Genomic DNA, 18,914 nt, shown 5'->3' on the forward strand with positions numbered 1-18,914 from the left:
AAAAAAAGCAGCAGCAAACAAAAAAGGGGAAGAGGGAAAAAAAGAGAGGAAGGATGGAAGAGAAGAAAATATTTTGACAGCAAAAGCTGAGACCAGAGAGAAAAAATATGCCCAATTCTCCTAAGAGATCAGTTCTCAGTTCTACCTTACTCTACCACGCCTGAACCACATCCTGCTTCCAAGGCAGGACCTCCGGGTGAGCAGCAAAAAGCCAGGACGACACGAGAAACCTCCTCTGGGTCCCAGGAGGCAAGATTATTCTCCCTCCCTCCTTGCCCACCCCACCTTTCTCAGTCAATGATACAGCAGTTACCTGAGGATGGATCTGCGGCTTGTCGCACGTGGCCTCAAAGTCCAGCACTAAAAAGTAGTGATACCTCTGGGGAGGGAAGGACACCATTGCCGCCATGGATGCACCAAAGCCGTGCGCCGCCAGCTTTCTGGTGGATATGGAGCAGAACTCCGGAACACCACAAGGAGAAAATAAGTGGGAGCCCAGCACTTTTCTTGCTCTTGAAAGTAAATATGAAGAAAATCGAGCTGCTCCAGTCTGTAAAGGTGCTAGCATTGAACATCCAGAAGCATCTAAAACTTAGGGGAAGGAAAGTTAAAAAAAAAAAAACAAAACAGAGAGCCTGTGTTACTCCCCTCCCACTGTGGCCCTGTTCCACCCAGTCTTCAGGAATAATCACAAAACATGAACCACTGCCCAGTTTCTGGGCCCCTTTTCTAAATCACAGTATTCATTACTGAAGTTCAAGACCCTAATACTAGCACCTGCAGTATTATCAAAGCTCTGAGTTTCCCAGATCATTCTCAAAACAACATGCAACTGGCCTTCATCTTTAAGTGGAACTTTCAAGTTCAAAAGAGAGAAGAGAGAAATTCTGTGGTCACTTCTCAGGTGGCAACAGTTAAGGGTCCCAAAGTAGCATGAGGTGACCCAGTTAGACAATCAATCCTGGAAGCTAAGTAGACTCAGACTTAACACTGGAAAATGCCCACACTCTCTCCTCAGCCCCTCCATTATGAGCCATTTGCCCCTGGCTTTCCTGTCTGTACCTTGACATCTCCATATATCCTCCTCCCCCAACATGAAACTGAACAAAGCCAATCACAGGGGACTTTGCTCAAGATATTCTGGTGGTTCACCAACCCCCACACTAGTGAGTGGCACCCTGGGGGAATGAACAATGCCTGGAGAGCACAGCTGGTAACAGCCTTAGGCTGTCCCATTGCTGCATTTAGACTCACTCTCTACTAGAGGCCCTGGATGACTGTGGGACTTTTTTAAGTAGGGAAGAAAAAGAGAAAACCCAGATGTGGCAGTAATGCGAACATTGCTAAAAGTCTAGTAAAGTTTTCTGAGTGAACATGTGCAAAAAAAAAAAAAAAAAGCTTGAATCACTTTTCCTTTAACAGTTTTCCTTTTAAATTTGTAGAATGTCTGCTCCCCAGAGGGCTAACAAAATAATAAAATCAAAGCCTAAAGTTTTACTCAGAAATAAGTGAAGTTTCCTAAAAAATACATAGGAATAAAGCAGAAATTTTGCATGTTTCTCCTTTTATACACAACACTCAAACCTCCCTAAACTCAACCCTCAAAAGAAGCCCTAGTGGCGAAGTGGTTAAGGCGCCTGACTGTTAACCAAAAGGTCAGCAGTTCAAAATCACTAATGGCTCTGCGGGAGAAAGATATGGCAGTCTGCTTCCGTAGAGATTTACAATCCTATGGGGTCGCTCTGAGTCAGAAATCGACTCGACAGCAGTGAGTTTGGTTTGTTTTATCCTCCAAGTCAAACAAGAAATCTCAGTGCTCAAAACAGAAATGGCCATAGTTTATGCCTTCCTAAGCATCATTAAGGAAACCCTGGTGGCGTAGTGGTTAAGTGCTATGGCTGTTAACCAAAAGGTCGGCAGTTCGAATCTACCAGGCACTCCTTGGAAACTCTACAGGGCAATTCTACTCTGTCCTATAGGGTCGCTATGAGTCGGAATCGACACGACGGCAGTGGGTGGTGGGTTAAGCACCATTAAAATAGAGCCAAAAGTTTGCCCCTGAATGGCTGCAAGTGGGCACCGAACTCCCTCTGCATAGGTAGAGGGAACAGCACCCTGTGAAGCCCACAGTATATTCCAAGGCAATGAGGTCACTATTACCTGAGCAGACACGGGCAAGATCAAATATCACTTCTCTTCCCAGCTCTTCCTAACTCACGGAGTAAACAGCAAAAACTTAGGGTATATGCTGGTGTGGGGCCTCGATTTCCCTGTCCCTATTTTTTTTTTTTTTTATCTGCCAGGTTCTCCTTGGAAACTCTATGGGGCAGTTCTACTCTGTCCTATAGGGTCACTATGAGTCGGAATCGACTCGACGGCACTGGGTTTGGTTTTGGTTTGGTTTATAGATTAAGAGTTTGCCTGCTAACCGAAAGGTCAACAGTTTCAATCTACCAGCCACTCCTCGGAAACGCTACAGGGCAGTTCTACGCTGCCCTGTAGGGTCGCTATGACTCAGAATTGACAACATCAACAGGTTTGGTTTTTGGCTTGTCTTTTTTATAGTGAGATTCTATGGAGATTCAGTGGCATTAAGGCCAAAAAGTATTTTAAATTCTTCATGGATCCTACCCAAGTGCAGCAATTATTTTCACCACCACTTTATGACCGCTCCAAAAATGCAGCTAAAATTCCTCAGCCCAGGGTAGGCAAAGGCTGGCTTGAGTTTCCCTGTCTAATCCCTTGGAAAGGCAAAGTGCCGATATCCCTTTGAAAGCCTGTATCTAAAATAACTTCGTATCACCCACTCCTGAACAGTAGTGGAAGCCTTGCTGAGTGGATACACCAGTCTGAGCAGATTTTCCATTCCAGTTAACACAGAAGGGCTTTTTAAAGGTTTTAACATTCTCCAATGCATGTATATAGTATATACTGTATGTACCGTCAACCAGACCCCATCTACCAAATACTACAGGCAATTAAGTATCATGATTAAGGGGGAGCTTAGTCTAAATCTGGAAACCCTGGTGGCGTAGTGGTTAAGTGCTACAGCTGCTAACCAAAAGGTTGGCAGTTCAAAACTACCAGGTGCTCCTTGGAAACTCTATGGGACAGTTCTACTTTGTCTTATAGGGTCGCTATGAGATGGAATTGACTTGACGGCAATGGGTTTGGTTGGTTTTTTTAGTCTAAATCAACTCAACGGCAATGGGTTTGGTTTTTGGAAACCCTGGTGGCGTAGTGGTTAAAAGCTATGGCTGCTAACCGAAACGTCGGCAGTTCAAATTCACCAGCCACTCCTTGGAAACCGTATGGGGCGGTTCTACTCTGTCCTATAGGGTTGCTATGAGTCGGAATTGACTCGACGGCAACGGGTAGTCCAGGTTTGAATCCTGAAATACTGTCAATTACTAGCCATGGCATTGTGGGCAAGCTCTGTTCCTCAATTCCTCACCGTAAAATGACAATAATGATAGCACCTACTCCTTGAGTATGAAATGACATGACACATGTAAAGCACTTACAGCAGTGTCTGGCACTGCTCAAAAGTATTAGCTTAATATTATTGGCTAGGCCCATCTGGCCAAGCCTGGATTCCCATACTCTTGGCCTACAAATGCAGTTAATTCATAAAGCAGCCTCAGAGCATCCCTAAAATGCTCTGGACCTCCCATATAGCATACTGTTTATACCCTATCTCCTCCCATGGACAGCACATTCTTGACCAGAGCTCCTCTTGCTTGCAGCCCTCACTGTCTCATTCGATTTCATCCACATCAAAAAGTCTCTCCTGTAGGAAGTCTTGAGAGTAGAGAGAGTAGACATTAGGAGACAAGCCTTCCGCATGTCAGCAACTGGGTTCTATACTTCTCTTAAACTTCTAACAACCGTTCAGCTCAAGTCAAGAAACAGAGGGCAATCTTCCTCTTCCCTTCCTGAACAATTCAAGCCTAAAGCCATTAGGTGTAGAATAGCAAGATAGTTGTCTACACCAGCTGGATGGAGGGAACAGAAGGCAGAGCGTCAAAGTCCAAGCAGGGAGAGGTAGGCATCCATGCAGAAACAGGTAGGCATGTCAGAACTCAAGTGGGAGTGACGAGGGCATCCATATACAGGCAGTTTGACATGGGGAGTCATAAGCAGGGTAAAATGGCACCCATGGGAGAAAAGGGCAATGGCAAAAGTGGGAGATTAGTTTGCATGCAAGAGGACTGATCAAAAAAGTAGAAATATTAAGGATAATAGGAACCAGGTTTCTCACCGTCAGGGAAAGGAGTTAAGATATGAAAAGGGAGAAAATTAGAATGAACACTATGCTGTTGGATTGGAATTGGCAGTAACAGTGTAAACTCACGGTTTCTGATATAGATAAGATATAGAAATACAGATGCAAATGTGAGTACAGATATCATGTACATATATTTATATGCAAATATATACACACATGCTTATATATCTTCTAGCTTTATCTACTAAAAGGTCTGAGAGCACAACACTTCAACAGCAATGAGCATACCTAGGACCCAGATCTGGCCTTCTAAACCACCAGGGCTCCTTGGAGAAATGGCTTATTTCAAAGCTTTGGCAAGGAAAGTACTAAGTGAGCCTGGAACGTTTTGTGCCAGAAAGCAAGGAAATGCTCACAGAATGATGGGAACATGTCAAAAGGATACAGAAGCCAGCTTGAAGGGACTCCCACTGGCCAAACAGAGAACAATTTTAACATCAAGATAAATAATGATTGTAATGGATTACAATGCACTGAATAAAAGGAAACCAGGAGTCCATGAAGATTAAATAAATAAATAATAAAAGTAAAGTTTGATGAGGAATATCTACATAGTTTCAATGTATCACCCCTCAAAAGCTTATTAAATATGACGAGGGGTGGGGGTGCCACGAATATTTATAATGGAGAAGGCTAGTGGACACCACCTTAATCACGTGATCAAAATGATCAACATCAATAATGGGATAAATCAAAATCATGCACCACCTGATAGGATGCAATGAGAAAAACATCACTTCTGTGATATTTCTATCGAAGATGCATCATCTGAATCTAATCATGAGAAAATATCAGACAAACCACTTCAGGGACAGTCTACACAATAACAAACTTGTCATATTCAAAAGTATCAAGTCATGAATATCTAGGAACATTTACTGAGGTAAGTCTAAAAGGAGGCTTGTTGTTAGGTGCCGTCAAGTCGATTTCAATTCATAGTGACACCATGTGACAAAGCAGAACTGCCCCATAGGGTTTTCTAGGCTGTAATCTTTACAGGAATAGATCGCCAAGTCTCTCTCCCGTGGAACCACTGGGTGGGTTCAAACCACCAACCTTTTGGTTAGCAGCCAAGTGCTTATAAGTTGCACCACCCAAATCCAAACCAAATTCACTGCCATCAAGTCAATTCTGACTCATAGCAACCCTATAGGACAGAGGAGAACGACACCCCATAGGGTTTCCAAGGAGCTCCTAGTAGATTCGAACTGCTGACCTTTTGGTTAGCAGCTGAACTCTTAACCACGGCACCGCCAAAAACCAAAAACCAACTGCCATCGAGTTGATTGCTCCTTAAAAGGAGTCTAATGAGACTTAATAACTAAATTTAACGGCATGATTTTGAACTGGCTCCTTTTGCTACAAAGGGCATCACTGAGACAATCAGCAAAACTTGAAGGATTAGATGGAAATAACATATCACTGTTAATTTCCGATTTTTAAGGCTGTATTGTGATTAAGTAGGCAAATGCTCTTGTCTGTAGGAAATACACGCGAAGTATTCAGGGGTGATGGTACATTAGGTGGCAACTTAACTCTCAAATGGTTCTGGAAAAAAATTGTACTGTACTTACTGGCTTTTATGTTAACTCAACTGTTTAAAACTTTTAAAAAATTATTTTTTAAAATCCATGTGCAATGTGATTTAAAAAAAAAAAGAAAGAAAGAAACAGAACAACCAGTATGTGATAAAGCAATCTCCCCACACGGCTCAAGGAAGGTAGGCCGCACGCTCTCTTCTGGCAGGGAGGCTGGTAAAAGCCAACAATCAAAGCATCTCTCTGCCCAAACAGTCTCCTCTATCCAGCTAAGTCTCCAATAAAAGACCTCTACTCAATGGCCCCCTGGATGGGCACTCCTGCCACTTTTAGAGCCTTTTCAGGAAACACCTCTGTACTCCCTGCAGAAGCTCTCCACCCGACCTTGTCACCCCCTAGGATTTCCCTTTCCTATTGGAAACCCTGGTGGTGTAGTGGTTAAGTGCCACAGCTGCTAACCAAAAGGTCGGCAGTTCGAACCCACCAGGTGCACCCTGGAAACTCAATGGGCAGTTCTACCCTACCCTATAGTCACTACGAGTTGGAATTGCCTGGATGCCAGTGTGTTTGGTTTTTTGGGTACTGATGCCTTTTTACTTTGGTCACAAGTTTGCAGAATATAAGTCCATAACATCAACTGGAGCTTTGAGCAGCTAGTTGAGGGGCAGAGCTCAAAAGAAACAGTGTATGAGTCTATGTATCTCTGCAGTGGTGGTTCAGTAACAGAATGCTCACCTTCCATGCAGACACCCGGGTCCAATTCCCAGACAATCCACCGCACTGCAGCCACCACCCATCTGTCCCTGTTGCTACGATGCTAAACAGGTTTCAAAGACACTTCCAGACTAAAGGCCTGGCAATCTACTTCCAAAGCATCAGCCAACAAAAACCCTATGGATCACAAGTGTCTAATCCTGTTTGCATAGGGTCACAAGTCAGGGGCTGACTCCACAGCAGCTAACAACATCTTTCATCAAAGACCAAGATTTATACACATTGCTTCTCAGACATCCTTTCCCTTCTCCTAGCAAAATAAAGTAGTAAGTTGCCTACAGCAAGGAGGAAAATGAATGATTCCCTCCTCAAAATGAAGAGACCAGCCCCCCAAGAATGACAAGTGAGGGGTAAAGAGGGACTGCTACGGTGCCAGCCCGATTTAGAGAAACAGGCCTGAGCCACAGCCCCTGGAGGATGGTCTCTGTGCAGAGTATTTACACAACAGACAGCAATGGCTCCTCTGCAGCCATTACTGTCTATCAGGTAAATAACGCATGTGCCAAAACACACATTTAATGAGGGAAATAATATGCCTTTATAAAAAGACTCAATCTGTATTTACCTGAGAGACCAAAGAAGCACCAAATCACCAGATTAGTGGAACCACAGAGGAGTCATTCTGGTGTCTTGGGTAAATAGACATTTTATAGCCTTCCATTACTGGATGGGGGAAGGGAGGGCAAAGGGAGGGGACCATTCTTTAATATCTACATACACAGGCCAGAGGAGCCTGGGGGATGGGAAAACAAGGGAAGCCCATCATGAAATATGTGGTCTACTCCCACCCCATGTCCCCAACCACACATACTTGGAATCTCTGAGGGAGGGTGTGGGTTTGTACCATCCCTGGGTTCAATCCATTTCATTAAAAGCCAGCCTGGACAAGGAGGGGTATATTCCAGGGAAACTCCAGTACACCACAAGCAGGTTCTGAGTCTAGCTGACTAGAAGCACCTGGGATCCCTACAGCTGTGCCTTCCTCAGCTCCAAGTCCTGGGGCAAGTCCCTGTTCCAACTTGACCTACAGTATCATAAGTCCTCAGCACCTGAGCCACAAAGGCAACAACAAAGAGCACAGTAACACCTGTCTGGAACTTGCTTAGTCACAGGCTTCGTCTTAGGCAGCTAAAGATCATGCTGAGGAAAAATATAAATAAACGCTGCATGCCTTCAAAAGTCATAATCTTCAATCTAATGAATGCGTTCTTACTGCCTGAGCACTTTCTGTGAAAATCAGACTGTCGAAGGTGAAAAACTCAGAGGTTACAATCTAGCCAGCCAGGGGAAAGGAGCTCCAGAAAGAGAAAAGGACCTGCCCAAGGTTCACATAGCAAGTCAGAGTAAAACTAGAACCCCAGGCTCCCAACTCCCAATCCAGAGCCTCTGCCGGCTGCTCCAACACAAGGAGCAGGCCTTACCACTCATCCCCTAAGCTTTCCACAGTCTCAAAAGAGGCTTGGGCCTCTGCTGAAGACTGCAGTCCTCTGCTGAAGACAAAACAAAGCATGACCTCCTGATGGCCCAAAAGTGGGATGGAAGCAGGAACTCTACAGCCAGGTTCTAAACCCCAACAAAGCACTGCCCTCCTCTCTAAACATGTTACTGCCTTGGCCTGCAGCAACAGCCACTACTTCTAGGACAGGACTAGGGAGAGCTACCTCAACATCAGAAGCAGCTGCTAATCCCAAACTATCAGCAGGGCTAAAGTTACTAAAGGCCTTCAGGACACCAGATTCTAAATACAACATCACAGGCCATAGCAGGCTTCCATTGTCCAGTCTCAGAAGCTCAAGGGGGGCACATACAAAAAAGCAACTGAGATTTGCCTGCTGTTTGTGAACCCATTAGTCAGATTCAGCAGCTTTAGCAAACTTCTTCCTGGGTCAAAGCTGGGAGATGTCTCTTTGCTAAGTTCTACAAGTGAGTTCCAACTCCATCACACACGAGAGTGGGCAAAGGCTTGTATCCTAAGACACCATAATAGGCTAGATATGGAGGGAGGGAAGGGGATAGATGCCTTGTCACTTTAAGCACCTCCTTCCACACTTGTGGACAACACCTGACCCTAGAGGAGAGGTACCTAGAACTACTCAAGCACCTCCTATACCCCTCCTTCCAAGATGGAGAACAGGCACAGAAGCATGGAGTCATACAACCTAACTGTTAAAACACTGATATTAGACAAACATGGGTCCAAATCCTGACTCCACCATATATTCTTTACAATGATAGCTACAAAAATAATACTTAATCTCTTTGAACATTATAGGATTCAATCATATGATATATATACAGTGCTTTGCACAATACCCGGCACAGAGTAAGCGCTCAATAAATGAAAGCTCTTGTTAATAAATGAGAAAGAGGAAACTGAAACTCATTTTCTGAAAATCTACTATAAGCCAGGCACTGTATATATTGGTAACATCATATTTTATCCCATTTAATCCTCCCAACTATCAAGCAAAATGGGTAACAGTATTCCTATTTTGCAAATGAAGAAACTAAGGCTCAGAGGTGCTCAGCTTCAGGGCCCTGCTCTCCTCTCCCAAGCCTGATGGTCCACATTTTCCCATTTGACTCATGTTCCCATCAGCCACAGGGCTAATGACACATATCACCTTCTTTGGAGGTAAAGTGTGACTTCAACTAACAATAACATAACCATAAGCAATAATTAGGTTTGTCCAAATCATCCAAATTTGTTTTCATAATTATCTTTTTTTTCTATTATTACACCATTTTCTTTTTACATTTTAAAAAGAAAAATAAATCGCACCCCCGGGCACAAAAAGGAGCAGCAAGGAGGGGTGCCCTGGAGTAACACAACTGCAGCACAAGGAACTCAAAACCTCTTTTCAATACAAGTCTGGAGGAATAAATCTTCCCATCTCACAGAGCAGAGAAACTGGAAGAAGGCAGAATTACAACCAGCTCTTCCTTAGGTCTCCAAATGTGACATTTCCCTTTACAAATCCGGGCCTTGGCAAACGCTACTCCCTCTATTTTGGAATCTACTTCCTCTATTTTTTACTAGTCAAATTATTGCTCCTTCTTCAAAATCCAGCTCAGCTCAAATCTCTTTTTAGTTGCTTTCTCTGGCACCCCCTCACAAAGTTAATTGCTTAAGAGTGCTCCAGTAGCACAATTTATTCCTATTTCATAACTTTTATCTCACTTTATTGTAAGATTTTTAGGTATCTGTTTCTCCCACTACCAGTAATTTTCAGGGAGCTAGGGTGGTACAGTGGTTAAGAGCTCAGCTGCTAACCAAAAGGTCGGCAGTTCAAATCCACCAGCTGCTCCTTGGAAACCCTATGAGGCAGTTTTACTCTGTCCTATACAGTTGCTATGAGTCGGAATCAACTCAACAGCAATGGGTTTGGTTTTTGTTTTGTTTTGGTTTAGGGGAATATGGAAGGTAGCAGATATATGTAGGTATTTGACATGATAATTTCTTCGACTTGTTTTTTTGACAGACGCTTTAAAATTTCAAATAACATTAAAGAAGAGCATGAGATTTGTCTTTTTATATAAATGGTGCATGAGTTTTAAAAGTCTGAGAAACACTGAGCTGAACATAGATCCTTAAGGACAAGGACCATGTTTTATTCATTTCTGTATCCCCAGCATCCAGCACAGGGCAAGGCACAAAGTAAATGTGAGTAAATGTTTGCTGAATGAATTAGTATGCCCAAAGTCATGACACTCAGTGCTCTGGAATCAGAACATTCCAGAACAGAGCAGGGCCCTAAGCACCAAGCAAAGCTTCTTTTCTTTTCCTTCTCTCTCCTTCCTCCCAGCCTACCCCATTCTGTCCTCCCCAGTTTAGAGAGAGAGAGAATTACCTTGGTGCCAGAATACTATTAAAAGGATTAATTTAGGGACCGGTGTTTGGACTGTCACATCCAATCACTACCCACAGATCTACAGCTTCCCAAATCAGGCTCATGCAAAGAGGAATCAATTGCAAGGACACAGAGGATCTGAACAGGCATACTAATGGCCTCCTGAGGTGCCAGCGGCCAGCTCTGACACTCCCATAAATTATCTGCCTTTTGATTTTACCTGTAGCTGTGGGGCACAAGGCACAATTTTGAACATATCAAAGCAATCCCTCGTAACCCAAGGCTCCCCCAGGAATGTCCCCAAAGAAGGACAGGCTAAAAACAAAGACCCAAAGGGAAATCTGCTTCACAAACAGCCCTGGTCCTAGCAGTCATCAATTAAAACCCAACAGGACCAAGTGGATAAAGTGGGACCCAAATTAAGCCTAACACATCTGGACAAGGCTGCATCAGACTACAGTTCTGCAATGACTATTCATCTCTCACTCAAGGGAAGAGAAATCACAGCAATAAGCTAACACAATTTCATTTGGAGGCAAATCAGTTCTAGTTCTGACAGCATCTCACAGCATGACCTCAGGCAACTCACTTAACCTTCCTGGGCCTCAGTTTCTTCACATGGGTAGCAGGGACAATAATGCTGACACTCTGACTTACTTCCCAGAGCGGTGGTTAAAAGTAACACAAAACATTCGAGAGGCAATTTATAAAGATGTAGGGCCACAATGGTGGCGACACTAAAAAATCACCCCAAAGAGACAGGGAGAAATGGATATCACACTTTGGTGAATTTCTATCAGGAAGCTGCTAACTCAATTTACATCACTGATGGTGCTAGGGCTAAGGTCCACCCTGAAGAAAGTTCCAGGATTCTGGATGGCACTCCTGCTGTCTGAAAATCTCCCGTTACTAAGAGCAGTGCCTTGCTTTTGTTATAACTTCCTCCTGTCTGCTGGCTGTAACCACCAGGGGCTATGTTCTATCACGTGGTCACAATGACAACTGAGAAGACCCAAAACAGACTAAGCCAAAGGCCAAGTTACCCAGCTGTTGGCCACTTTTAAAAAATTATTGTGTAAAATACTGTTAGTAATAAAAGTACCAAGACACTGCCCTCAGAGCTATATATATATTATCTCATTAAATCTTTTAGCCAACACTAAGAAGTAAGTTCCATTATTTCTGTTTTACAGATGAGAGAAGCAAAACTTGCCTAAGGCCACATAAATACTGTTATCAGAAACCTACAGGATCCAGCAATGCAAGTTCTCTGGGGCTTATAGGAGGGGAGAGATAAAGGGAAAGAGGAGGCACAGGACTTTCAGCTCTAACCTATTCACTGGACACTCAACAAATACTTTACTTGGTCCCTGTGTCTGATATGTACCATCATACCTAAACTGGGACACATTCTCAAAACCTGGAAAAGGCCATCAGTTTGCCACAAGCAAGGGAAGGAGAGACTGAGTAGGACATACACAGGATGGGGACAATTCACTGGGAAGCTTAGAAAATGGGTCCTCCCCTATGTGTATACTCAAGAAATTCAAAGCAAGTAAGCTAGCCTATGAGCCCTACGACCAAGATCTCTTTCAGGGCTCCACGTGTTCCACAATTCCTTTAACAGAAAATAGTTCCCAAATCTATTTATTTGATTCTACACCAACTTCCTCTTCCTACTTCTTTGCCAGTCTGTGAAATAGGAACTGCTATCTCCAATAAATTCTTTGATAAGCATCCTTTTAAGCTCCAGCAGATGGCCAAGAAATTAGTATACACATTTACACAAAGATTGTTATACTTAATTTTTCCGGGCCAAAATACTGCCACAAAGGGGGAAATATAAGATGTTGTCCGTATAACTGCCACAGCCTCCTTACTGGTCTCTCTGCCTCCATTGCCATCCCCTTCAAGCCATTTTTCACATTGAAATCAGAGCAAACCTTCTGAAGCACAAATATGATGTCAGTCCACTGCTTAAAACCTTTAATATTATTGCTCTCAAAGTAGTCTAAACCAGGGGTCAGAAAACTATGGTGGTCCCCAGGACAATCCTGCCCACCACATGTTTTTATAAAATCTTACTGGAACACAGCCATGCTGATTTGTTTATGTACTGTCTATGGCTACTTTCAGAATACAACAGTAGAGCTGAGTGGAGCAGAGTAGTTTCAACAGTGATCTGCGAAGTCTAAATTTTTACTGTCCGGCCCTTTACAGAAAAAAGTTTGCCAACTTCTGGTATAACCCACCACTCCAACCCCATCCGACAGTCTAATCTTAAAACTTTATAAAGGCTCTGGCCTCTGCTTACCTTTCCAGCTTATCTCACCATATTCTCCTGTCCCCTGCCCATTAAAAACTCTGTTTCAACCACCCTGAACTTCAGTTTCTCAAACTCAACAAGGCTCTGATCACACTTTGTCCCTCATCTCTTGATTTAATTCTAAGTGAGGAGGTTACTTCCTCTGAAAAGGCTTCCCTGAGCCCACAAGTCTGGGTTGGAGTCCCTTCTAAGTATTACTAAAGCACCTACACTTCCCTTATTACAGGACTCTCAGAGTGTATTGTTAACTGCCTCTTCACTCTGTCTTCTCTTGTGAGTCTAGAAGCTCTCTGTTGCCAGGGACAGCATCTGTCTTGTTATACCACTACAATTCCAGCATCCAGCAAAGTTCTGGCCCTTAGTAGGCTCTTCCAAAACTAAACCAAACCCATTGCCATCGAGTCGATTCCAACTCACAGCAACCATATAGAATAGAGTAGAACCACCCCATAGGGATTGCAAGGAGCAGCTGGTGGATTTGAACTGCCAACCCTTTTGGTCAGCAGCCGCAGCACACCGTAGTTCTTAACCACTGCACCATCAAGGCTCCAAAGTAGGGTTTTAGTAAGTATTTATTGAACAAATGGCCTCCGAGTCCCCGGTATCAATCATCACAGTTCACCTTTTTAGACAGCCCCTGATCCTTGCAAAATAGAGATAAGCTGGGATTAACAATCCACCTAAAGGTGACTCATAACCCAAAATAAATCAAGATCCCAAAGGCCTTTGTCAAATGCATTATCAAAAGGCAAATGAATGTGTTTCTTCCTATAATCTCAAGATGTGTATTTCTGAGGAGAAAGGACTGTGCTGGCTCTACTCAACCATCCTAAACCTAAAGTAGGTGCTCATGAAATCCCCATAAAGATATCAAGACAGAACTTGAGGGTTTGTATGCCCCACCTCCAATTCCCACCACTTTATAGACTTTAGATGAGTTTCAATAGGCTTTTTTTTTTTTTTTTTAGTACATGCTGCTTTATCAGAAGCAACAGAAAAAGTACAATCTGCACCTGCTCCCTAGCCCCCACCCACAGAGCCCAAATACTCAGAAGAAAGAAGTCAAGCCAAATTTGACCATGCAACAGGATTCTCACCTCTCCTTACTTCGAAGATGCCAAGACTGGCAGCAGGGGATGCTGAATGTTCTGTGAGAGCTGGAAAGCCCCAATGCTGTGGATAAATACAGATTTCTGCAACAAGTCTATTTCAACATAAAGGATCAAATCCCCACAGGGCTACTGTTTGGAACAATTTAAGGACTACACTGTGCCTCAAACTCAAACCATAACTACCTTGGGATTACACCTATGTAGAAGGACAGTGCAGGACAGTGCCCCTACAGAACTTTCTGAAGCTAGCACTGTATTTGTTTTTGGAATGATGAATTTTGTGTTCTCCAGTAGTATACTTTCCTTCCTAAAGAAGCTCACCTCCTAGAAGCTAAACATTTATAATATCTGAGCTTGGACTGAGAAAGATGGCCATGAAGGACAATCCCAAACCCTAGTTAAGTAGGGGGCACCGGTAAGGCTGACAGTATTCAGAACTCAGGGAAGTAAGCCTGGACTAGAGTTGATGGGGAAGGGTTGATTCCCAAAGTCACAGGTCATACTGCAAATGGCCACATAGACCATGGAACAATTCCAGGATACTTCCAGGTCTGCCCCAAGTTCTAAGACAATCAAGGTAACTAAACTCCAAGTCAAATCATCAATGGACATCTACTCTATTTGTCACCTAATGCAGATCTTCCAAGGGACTAGAGGTAACAGAGTTGTGATCTTTTAGGCTAGCAATGCCCTTTGCACAAATATCTAGGATTGGAACCAGTCTATACCTATCTACCACTCTACACATTCAAGGCTTTATTCTACTGAGATCCTCTAGGAAAATGCCATTCACCAACTTAACCCAACACAAAGAAAACACTTTTCAAAATGAGAGGGAATGAAAGGACTTTTATTTGGAAATTTCAAGTTGGAAGAACTCTCAGTCAAGCTCTATGATCTAGCTAGCTGATTATTTACAGGATCTTTGGGCAGGAATTGTTAATGAGCTTTTAATTTGGAGTGCTTAAGTTGCCAAAGTGCTCTGAGCTCCAGTGAAGCACCACAGAATCCATAAAGGAAACCTTATCAATCACTTCCCGGCAGCTCCCTTCCCCCAACCCCACCTCTCTGAGGAAAGGCAGCCAAGTGGTTTCTAACCAAGATCACAGATACACACATTAGTGGAGTCACACTCCAAGTCCCTGTTTATAAATTGGCTTTTAAATGGTAGGGGACTCAGGTATAATATACTTACGCTGCACTCACAAACCCACTAAAACAAGGAATGCTGTGTATGATAAAGTCAGAATAAACCAGAATTTGATGAAGCCAATTTCTGGTAGAAACTCTACAATCAAAAATCATTCAGCCAATCACAACCTACTATATAGTTCAAATAAAGTCTAGTCTTTAGTCAATAGGATTCATGTTTAGTTGCCCTTCAGCTGAGAGACTGATGAAATGTCTGACAACAGTAAATGCCACAGAAGTGGCCAGAGACCTCTAGCAGAGGCAATGATAGACACTATCAGTTTCCAAAGTCCACCCTAAGGACAGAATCCAAACCCCAGATGAGGGGCCCTACATCCAGCATCTTCCAAATAAACAAGAACAGTTATATTTTGCAATAACCCACAGTCAAACCCCAATCCAAGTTCATGCTTTTTTGTTTCAAGAAAACACCTGTTGCTAGACTATCTGCAAAAAAGACAAACAGAAGGCTAGTCAAATCAGGCCTCTTATCACTCCTCCTACCATCACCACTACCATCACTACGCCTTTACAAAAAGGGAAACCGCTAACCTTGTGTGTCTGTATGGTGAAGAGGGGAGGGGATGTTCTATAAACTATCTCCTTGCTCAGTTTCTAGCGCTGGTCAAATCTCTTTCTCTTCCTTAGTAATCTCAGGTAAGAAGTCAGCCTCCTTAATCACCTCACTTTGTCTTAAAAAGCCATGCCCTGTTCCCTCTCCATTAGAACGTTACTCAGTAGATCATGCATTCTAGGTGGGCACATGAGGCAGCACCCCAGGCTACACAAACCATCTCCGCCGCGACCCTCACCCCGCATGCATTAGCCAGGGCCCAATCTGGGGGGCCTCTCCACATCACCCACCCCGGGGTGTTGCCCCCAAGTCGGGCCCATCCAAGTCCAGGGGAGCGTAAGGGGAGGGGCAGGGGGCCAGGAGACCAGCCCTCCTTCCCAAGGCCGCCCCCGCCCCCCGTCAGCTGCGGGAGAGGCTGTCGCCATGGCAACGCCCCCTCCTTGGGGCCAGCGCGGCAGGCTCCCTTCAGGTGCAGGCCCCGACGTCTGCCCCGGCCTCAGCAAGCGCTCAGGACAGTTTACGGCGACGGGTGCGGCCTGCGCCGACTGTGGCGCTGGCCAGGCCGACGCAGGACCAGCGCCGCCCGCTCCCCACCGCCCGTTCCCGGCCGCCTCAACAGCGGCAGCCAGCACCACGAGTCCACAACACACCGACTCACCTCCGCGCACTCTGACCCCGACCAACGCAGCAGACGGGCAGGCGCTGTGGCCAACCGCGGAGCCCGGTGCCGGCTCCTTCGCCCAATGGGCTGCGGGGGGGCGGGGCTTCCTCTCCCCAAATGCTCGCTCTCCCGCCGACATGCGCGCTAAGGTGTGTCAACATGGTGGCTCCCAGCGGCTGGCCTTATGGAACTTGTAGTTTTGAGGTTGCATGTTCGCAAAAGACAGTGAATGGAGGGTAGGTGGGGTTCACTTCTGAGCTGGGAAAGGAATTTTAAAAAAACGAAAACTTTGTAAATGCCTATAGCGATCCAGCTCCTCCACCTCCCTTTTCTCCGCCTTCCAATATACTCATAAAGTGACATGCAATTTTCAGATGACATCTTTTCATGATTTGTTCATTCAACAAGTAATTATTATCATCTACTATGACACAATGATTAAGAGCTTGGCTGCTAACCAAAAGGTCAGCAGTTCGAACTCACCAGCCGCCCTGCAGGAGAAAAGACCTGGCAATCTGCTCCCGTAAAGATTTACAGGCTAAGAAATCTTTGGGGGCAGTTCTACTCTGCCCTACAGAGTCACTATGAGTCGGAATCGACTCAACGGCAGGCAACTATCTGACATAGGACTTAGAGGTGTCGTGTCACATTTGGGGGAGATCTGAGAGGAGGAGGACTTTAACCTAATAAGAAAATGGTCAAGATTTCTGAAGGGCCTTCCTAAGGAAAAGGGAATTGATTTGTTCAGGAGTGGTCCAGAGGAAATTTCAGGGCCTCAGCTGTGGGGAGCTTCCATAGTCTTTTCAGTCTGAGAGAGAGAAGAACCCTGGTCAAAGCCAGAGATGTAGCTCTTCATCTTGGTTATGGCTCCCTGGCAGTTATGGGTACCAAGTTATGAGCTGGGAAACTCCAGCCTTGGCCAAACCAATCATGGCTTTGACAGCCTCCCAGTAAGCCAGGACCCATCTTCTGGGCCCAGCTTCAGTTCTAAGTCCTCTGTCTGCCACCTGCATACCTGCATATTTTCACTTAACACAATGATGTCCTTTCTGGGCCCTACCACCTCTGTGAGATCTGACCTTAGCATAATGGTCCCATCTGAGTTGGGAATGACTGGCAACCCCCATATTGGTGAATGTCTTCCTTAAACCTACACAGTGGGTTAGGTGATTCTACTATGCACCTGCAGCATTTATCACATTGTTTTATAATTGTTTATTTCAGCAGTAACTAACAACAACAAGGTAGCCTCTCCTGTCTCTGACTTTGTCCTAAGTTCTGGCCTTAGTATAGGGCACAGCCAACCTTCTTGGCCCTAGGAATGAAGTATATCAACACTATCTAGAATTGGAGTCCTTCTTTAAGGCCTAGCCCTAATATCCTCCATGAAGTCTTCCATGGTCCCCTTGACTCCCCGGAATGTGCTCCTTCCTCCTTGGTGCTCTGGGACTCAATTGTACAGCTTCCAATACCTCACCAGACTATAAGCCCTTTGAGGACAAAGACCAGGAAAAATGCATTCAAGTAACAGAACTGTTAAGAGCTCAGTATATACTTGGTGCCTTGTACTGCCATCTAACTAGAATCTTGGCTCCCTCAAACCTTCGATTCTGTTGTATGCCATCTGGTTCCCTGGAAAATGGAGCCTGAGGCAAAACTTATGTGTTAAGACTTAATTGGGGAATATAATCCCAGGGCAGCAAGAGTGAAGGGAAAAGGGAAGTGAAGCAGGGAAAGAGGGATAGCAAATACAAGATTGTGTGTTATCAAGTTGACCAGAGCTTCAAAGAAAACAAACGAGTTGCTCTGTTATATAGAATGTATTCCACACAGGCCATGTAGCACCATCACACCTCAGAAAGGAAGAGAGGAAGGGTTGTGTTACCCCATTTCTCCAGGTAACCACTGGAGAAGCCATATCCTACACCCTAAAGCACAATGGTTCATCTGAGACTAGAAATGGTGAGAGGAGCTGTAGCCTCTGGTTTGTTCACAGTGGGTACACTGAAGCCTATGATGAAATAGAGCCCTCCTCCCAGGGGAGATGAAAAAGCCAGGCATGTTTAGTAAATGAGGTGACAGTAGTGGCAGCTGGGCTGTCCAATCAACAAGTGGGCAAAGCTCAGGGGCAGGGGTGCAGATGAACTGAGTCCAGTACACAGACACAGATACATTCTGAGCAGCCTCTTGGCTGTTGGATTAAATGACTGAGCCAAAGTGAATACAGAGACCAGAAACCAAAAAGAAGACCAAGTTGGTTCTTTGGCTACCTTGTCAAGCCCCACCCCCCCCAACCCCCCACAGGAAAAACAAGGTGATCATCAAAGCTGGGACCTTAACTAAGAATTGAAGGGCAGAGAACCCAGGACCCAATGACAGTGCACATGGCAAGCCCCAAACTTGGCACAGCTGGGAGAATCCAGCTTGGTTTTGAAACCACTTTATCTGGGAACTGGAAGAATTGTTGCTGCCATTCGCAGTTCCTGTAAGCTACATAAGACAGCATAGATTATTATGAGGAGGATGGACTCTGTAGAAAGCTGTTCAGGTTTGAGTCCTGGCTCTATCTATGACCTTAAGCAAGTCACGTACCTCTCTG

At 44.6% G+C, this 18,914-nt stretch overlaps 1 protein-coding gene across 8 annotated transcripts in view; it reads right to left on the reverse strand.

Moving 5' to 3' along the window:
* ERI3 (ERI1 exoribonuclease family member 3) overlaps window positions 1–16,335 on the reverse strand; it is a 137,170-nt gene extending 120,835 nt beyond the window's left edge. For 2 of the 8 annotated variants that reach the window (XR_010321385.1, XM_010595302.3), the window contains exons 1-3: window positions 15,945–16,148; window positions 13,875–13,950; window positions 314–591 (exon numbers count right to left, since the gene is read on the reverse strand). Coding sequence is in view for 7 of the 8 variants with exons in the window: in XM_010595302.3 (XP_010593604.2) it covers window positions 314–591; window positions 13,875–13,950; window positions 15,945–16,079 (489 nt within the window). In the remaining variant the exon portion in view is untranslated. Of the gene's footprint in view, window positions 1–313; window positions 592–13,874; window positions 13,960–15,944; window positions 16,168–16,312 lie in introns of those variants that run through there. The other 6 variants (XM_023554638.2, XM_010595300.3, XM_003415554.3 and 3 more) reach the window with 6 other exon arrangements.
* Between the last annotated feature and the right edge of the window lie 2,579 nt (window positions 16,336–18,914).

The sequence above is a fragment of the Loxodonta africana genome, chromosome 3 (genome assembly GCF_030014295.1).
Source record: "Loxodonta africana isolate mLoxAfr1 chromosome 3, mLoxAfr1.hap2, whole genome shotgun sequence".
Taxonomy (NCBI): Eukaryota; Metazoa; Chordata; class Mammalia; order Proboscidea; family Elephantidae; genus Loxodonta; species Loxodonta africana.